The 6,389-nt window shown below is 37.2% G+C and overlaps 1 protein-coding gene across 1 annotated transcript in view; it reads left to right on the top strand.

Annotated features, from left to right (window-relative positions):
* Positions 1-6,389, top strand: part of scn4ab (sodium channel, voltage-gated, type IV, alpha, b) — an 80,955-nt gene that overhangs the window by 58,109 nt on the left and 16,457 nt on the right. Inside the window, exon 20 of the mRNA XM_046043549.1 lies at positions 3,111-3,265. Coding sequence (XP_045899505.1) covers positions 3,111-3,265 — 155 coding nt within the window. The remainder of the gene's footprint in view (positions 1-3,110; positions 3,266-6,389) is intronic.

Below are 6,389 nucleotides of genomic sequence, written 5' to 3'. Positions count from 1 at the left end.
CTGCAGGTTTTCTGGCTCTGGAGCTGTGGAGTCTGGATCTGTGGTTGCGGGTCACCTGCTGCCCCCGTGTTCCTGCTCGACACCCTCTGCTGCAACGACTATTGTTGCTAGTCCTATTGTTATTATTGTTATTATAATCATTAACATTACAATTGTTACCATTAACACTATTATAAATATCTGTACCATTTTTCATTTAGTCTATAGCAACATCACCTTCACTGTCTGTACCTCTGTGTGGATATTGTGTAGGCTGCCTCCCTCCCCTCTCTCTCTCCTTACATCCCTCTCTTTTTCTCTCTGTGTTTCTCTCTTGCCCCCTCCCTCTCCCTCTCTCTCTCTCTCTCTCTCTCTCCCCTTCAACCCAACCGGTGGAGGCAGATGGCCGCCCACCCTGAGTCATGGTTCTGCTCGAGGTTTCTGCCTCTTAAAGGAAGTTTTTCCTTGCCTCTGTCTCCTAGTGCTGCTCTTGGTGGGAACTGTTGGGTTTCTGTAAATAGCATCATAGAGTACGGTCTAGACCTGCTCTTTTATGAAAAGTGCTGTGAGATAACTGTTGCTGTGATTTGGCGCTATATAAATAAAATTGAATTGAACTTAATTGAAAAATATAATCTGAGGTTTAAATTCAATTAATTAACTTAAAGTGGTGCATCAAATGACAATAGTTCAAATCACTAACACTACAAACTAAAGCACTCAACAAGCAGCTACAGTTCTACAGTGCATTTTTAGAACATGTCAAAATGGGGCACAATTTTCCTACCAGTTGCGTCTTCATGAGCTGAACCATGAGCTGAATTGTCTTTTCCCTCTCGAGACAATGAATCTGATTTCCTGCTGTCTTTGGCTGCCACTACATCGAACACACACTCTCCAAAGACCAATCAGTGTTCTCACTCCACTGATAAGTCAGGCTTGCCTGCCTTTTTGGAGGTGCATTACTGAAACCTGTCCCTCCAGAAGAAACAATGAACTTTTGGTTCCTTACTTTGGGCACGTTTTTCCCCTTACAAACAATTGGACAAACAATATGTATCTTGTGGCCTGATTTACGTTTTATTGCAAACGTAAGATGTGACATGACATCATGTTTTAGCGTTTGCGCAAACATTTGTTAGGTTATATTTCGGACGTTTTTTAGCGGATCAAAATGGTCTGTCCAAGTTTCGTGTCGATTGAAGTTTCAGCTTCGGAGGATGTAATTAAAATAGGTTTTTCAGTTTTCGTGAATAATGAAATGAAAACGTCATCACACAGAGGCGTGTTTTATACCATCGGAATCGGCAGAATCCCCCAAACACATAGACATAAAGTTTATGAATGTGCGATGTAGTGGTGCGTAGTTATGAGGCAAAATGTGCCTTGGTTGAAATGGGGTTTCCTCTACAAACCTTCATCAGTTTGGTTCAGAGATTATCCATGCCAAGTTTGGTGTCGATCGGACTTGCGGCTTTGGAGGAGTTAATTAAAATAGGTTTTTCAGTTTTCGGATGTAGAGGGAAAAAAGTCTAGGTGAAAATGGGCGTGGCCTATACCATTAGATTCAGCCCGATCCCCCGAACACGTGGATATAAGGTTTTTGATATGCGCCTTCGTATGTGGGAGTTCCGAGGCCAAATGCGTATATAGCGCCCCCCCTAGTGGTAGAAGTGTGCGGATTTTTGCGCCTGAGGTACTTACAGTGGTTTGGACCTACCCTATGAGTTTCGTGTCTGTAGCACTTACCGTCTAGGCTGCAGTATGAGTTTTAGCCGTGGACTAATAAAAATCTTAACTATTCCAATAGGGTTCCCAGCTCCGCCCACTCAGGCTTGGACCCCTAACTAGAACTGCAAGCAGTTGTAAGCGGGGTCCAAGCCTCTTGGCGCCAGCCGCTCCCCTCGCCCCTCGGAGGTCACGTGAGTCAACCTGGGGTGCCGTGCCGCGGCTCCGGGGGCCCGTGGTGAATAAATAACCAGAGTTTGAAATTAAAGGGACTTGCAGTTACGGAGATGTAAAATGAATGTATGTCTATGGGAGTGTTATTTGATATATGCTTAATAGTGCCATCTAGAGGCCGGTTGACACCAAATTTCACACAGCCTGTTGGGAGGGCGTGCCAGAAAAGGTCCCCGAGTTTGGTTTAGATCGGCCATTGCAAACGTAAGATATGACATTAAATCCTGTTTTCAGTGTTTTCGCAAATATTTGTTAGCTCAAAATTGGGACATCTTTTGTCAGATCAAAATTCCCTCCCTTTTTTCAGCTTGGTCCAGAGATGGTCTGTGGCAAGTTGCCTTGCAATGCCTAGCAATCGCGGGTTCCCAGCCCACTCAGGCTTGGACCCCTAATAATAACTAAAACAGACAAAAACAATAGGGTTCTACCGCTTCGTGATTTGAACCCTAATAGTAACTAAAGCACACAAACATAGAAGGGTTCTACCACTTTGTGGTTTGAATCCTAATAATAATAAATTATACAGCACCTTTCATGAAACCCAAGGACACTTTACAGAAATTACTATATGTGACAACAACAAATATTTTAAGAAAAACAACTTCTCCCTGGCTGTGGTGAACATATGGTGTTTTAGAAGTTTCTTAAACATGTCCATGGATGAAGCATTGTGGCCAGTGAAGGTGGATGAGGGTTGTGGTGAAGTGCTGACAGGTCTTGGTGCGGGTGAGGACCTCAGCAGCGGAGTTTTATATTTTTATGACTAGTTTTATATGTAATACTTCTCTCTAAAATGAGAAATGCACACACTGCTGTTTTTCAATACAGACACAGGAGCAAAGTCCCGTGTCTTCAGCACAACATGCCCTGCAGCTTTTCCTGTTGAAAATGTGGCTGCGATGTCCTGACAGGCTGAATCCTTATTACCATGATGAAAAATATATAAAACTAGACCTCTACATTTCTGGTAAACTGATCCAGTATCAGAGCAGCAGTGGTTCCTTGGCATCAGGCAGGTAGCGTCTTACGATTGGCAGATTTCCGCAGGTGAAAGGTGTCACCTGGAGCTGGTGATCCAGCTCTGCTGCTGGAACTCTGTAAAGACCTCTGTAAGTAATGAGACCGGCTGATTGACGTGAAACATTTGTCTGTGTGTATTTATATTTCAGAGTGTTACCAGCGCTGCCCGTTCCTGGACATAGACGTGTCCCAGGGCAGATGGAAGGTCTGGTCTAACTTCAGGAGAACCTGTTTCTCCATCGTAGAACACAACTACTTTGAGACCTTCATCATTTTCATGATCCTGATGAGCAGTGGAGCTCTGGTAAACATTAGTATACATTATTGGTTTATTGATTAATATTGATAGGGTTCCCATTTGTTTTCTTTTGTTCCTTATGTTTTTAATTTTGCTGTATAGCATGTTGCCATATTTGTTTTTAAAACCTTCCGTAAGTCTGACTGCTGCGCCGTCCTCCTGGATGCTGGTTGGTCTGTTTGATCTGATCATGTGACTGACCAGGTCAGATCTGATTGTGAGTACTAACCTGTGGAGACTACATGGCGGACAGCAGAGCACTGGTACGCTGACCTCGGGGCTTTTTTTTATTGGCTGACCCTCTAACTACTAACATGGCCACCACAGGTGAGAATCTTTCACTAACGTTTAACACTATGGCAACACTTATCAACTCTTATAAATAAACCGTGACATCATGATGAATAATGATGACAGAGTGAACAAAGACTGGATGGTGACCGAACATAACATAAAATAACAACACAACATAAAATAACACACCACAACATTAAATAACACAGAACAACATAAAATAACATAACACAACATAGAATAACACAGCACAACATAAAATAACACAGCGCAACATAGAATAACACAACACAACATAAAATAACATAACGCAACATAGAATAACACAGCACAACATAAAATAACACAGCGCAACATAGAATAACACAACACAACATAAAATAACACAGCACAACATAAAATAACACAGCACAACATTAAATAACACAGCACAACATAGAATAACACAACACAACATAAAATAACACAGCACAACATAGAATAACACAGCACAACATAAAATAACACAGCGCAACATAGAATAACACAACACAACATAAAATAACACAACACAACATAAAATAACACAGCACAACATAAAATAACACAGCACAACATTAAATAACACAACATAAAATAACACAGCACAACATAGAATAACACAGCACAACATAAAATAACACAGCGCAACATAGAATAACACAACACAACATAAAATAACACAACACAACATAAAATAACACAGCACAACATAAAATAACACAGCACAACATTAAATAACACAACATAAAATAACACAGCACAACATAGAATAACACAGCACAACATAAAATAACACAGCGCAACATAGAATAACACAACACAACATAAAATAACACAACACAACATAAAATAACACAGCACAACATAAAATAACACAGCACAACATTAAATAACACAACATAAAATAACACAGCACAACATAGAATAACACAGCACAACATAAAATAACACAGCGCAACATAGAATAACACAACACAACATAAAATAACACAACACAACATAAAATAACACAGCACAACATAAAATAACACAGCACAACATTAAATAACACAACATAAAATAACACAGCACAACATAGAATAACACAGCACAACATAAAATAACACAGCGCAACATAGAATAACACAACACAACATAAAATAACACAGCACAACATAAAATAACACAACCCAACATTGAATAACACAGCACAACATTAAATAACACAGCACAACATTAAATAACACAGAAAAACATAAAATAACACAACGCAACATAGAATAACACAGCACAACATAAAATAACACAACGCAACATAGAATAACACAACACAACATAAAATAACACAGCACAACATTAAATAACACAGAACAACATAAAATAACACAACCCAACATAGAATAACACAGCACAACATAAAATAACGACATAAAATAACACAGCACAACATTAAATAACACAACATAAAATAAAACAGCACAACATTAAATAACACAGACAAACATAAAATAACACAACCCAACATAAAATAGCACAACACAACATAAAATAACAACATAAAATAACACAGCACAACATTAAATAGCACAACATAAAATAACACAACACAAACTTAAATAACAGAAAAACATAAAATAACACAACACAACATAAAATAACAACATAAAATGACACAGCACAACATTAAATAGCACAACATAAAATAACACAACACAACATTAAATAACAGAACAACATAAAATAACACAACCCAACATAGGATAACCGAGCAAAGCATAAAATAACACAACGTAAAATAACACAGCACAACATTAAATAACACAGAAAAACATAAAATAACACAATCGAACATAGAATAACACAGCACAACATTAAATAACAACATAAAATAACACAGCACTACATTAAATAACAGAACAACATAAAATAACACAACCCAACATAAAATAACACAGCACAACATTAAATAACACAGCACAGCATAAAATAACACAACATAAAATAACACAGCACAACATTAAATAACACAGAACAACATGAAATAACACAACCCAACATTGAATAACACAGCACAACATAAAATAACACAGCACAACATTAAATAACACAACACAACATAAAATAACAACATAAAATAACACAGCACAACATTAAATAACACAGAAAAACATAAAATAACACAACCCAACATAAAATAACACAGCACAACATTAAATACCACAACATAAAATAACACAACCCAACATTGAATAACACAGCACAACATAAAATAACACAGCACAACATAAAATAACACAACACAACATAAAATAACAACATAAAATGACACAGCACAACATTAAATAACACAACATAAAATAACACAACACAACATTAAATAACACAGAAAAACATAAAATAACACAACCCAGCATAAAATAACACAACACAACATAAAATAACAACATAAAATAACACAACACAACATTAAATAACAGAACAACATAAAATAACACAACCCAACATAGAATAACACAGCACAGCATAAAATAACACAACGTAAAATAACACAGCACAACATTAAATAACACAACCCAACATAGAATAACCGAGCACAGCATAAAATAACACAATGTAAAATAACACAGCACTACATTAAATAACAGAACAACATAAAATAACACAACCCAAATTAGAATAATACAGCACAGCATGAAATAGCACAGCACAACATAAAATAACACAGCACAACATTAAATAACACAACATAAAATAACACAGCACAACATTAAATAACTCAGAAAAACATAAAATAACAACGTAAAAATAACACAACACAACATAAAATAACACAGCA

This window comes from Micropterus dolomieu, linkage group LG02, assembly GCF_021292245.1.
Source record: "Micropterus dolomieu isolate WLL.071019.BEF.003 ecotype Adirondacks linkage group LG02, ASM2129224v1, whole genome shotgun sequence".
NCBI classification, from domain to species: Eukaryota; Metazoa; Chordata; class Actinopteri; order Centrarchiformes; family Centrarchidae; genus Micropterus; species Micropterus dolomieu.
This window is presented reverse-complemented; position numbering and strand designations above follow the sequence as displayed.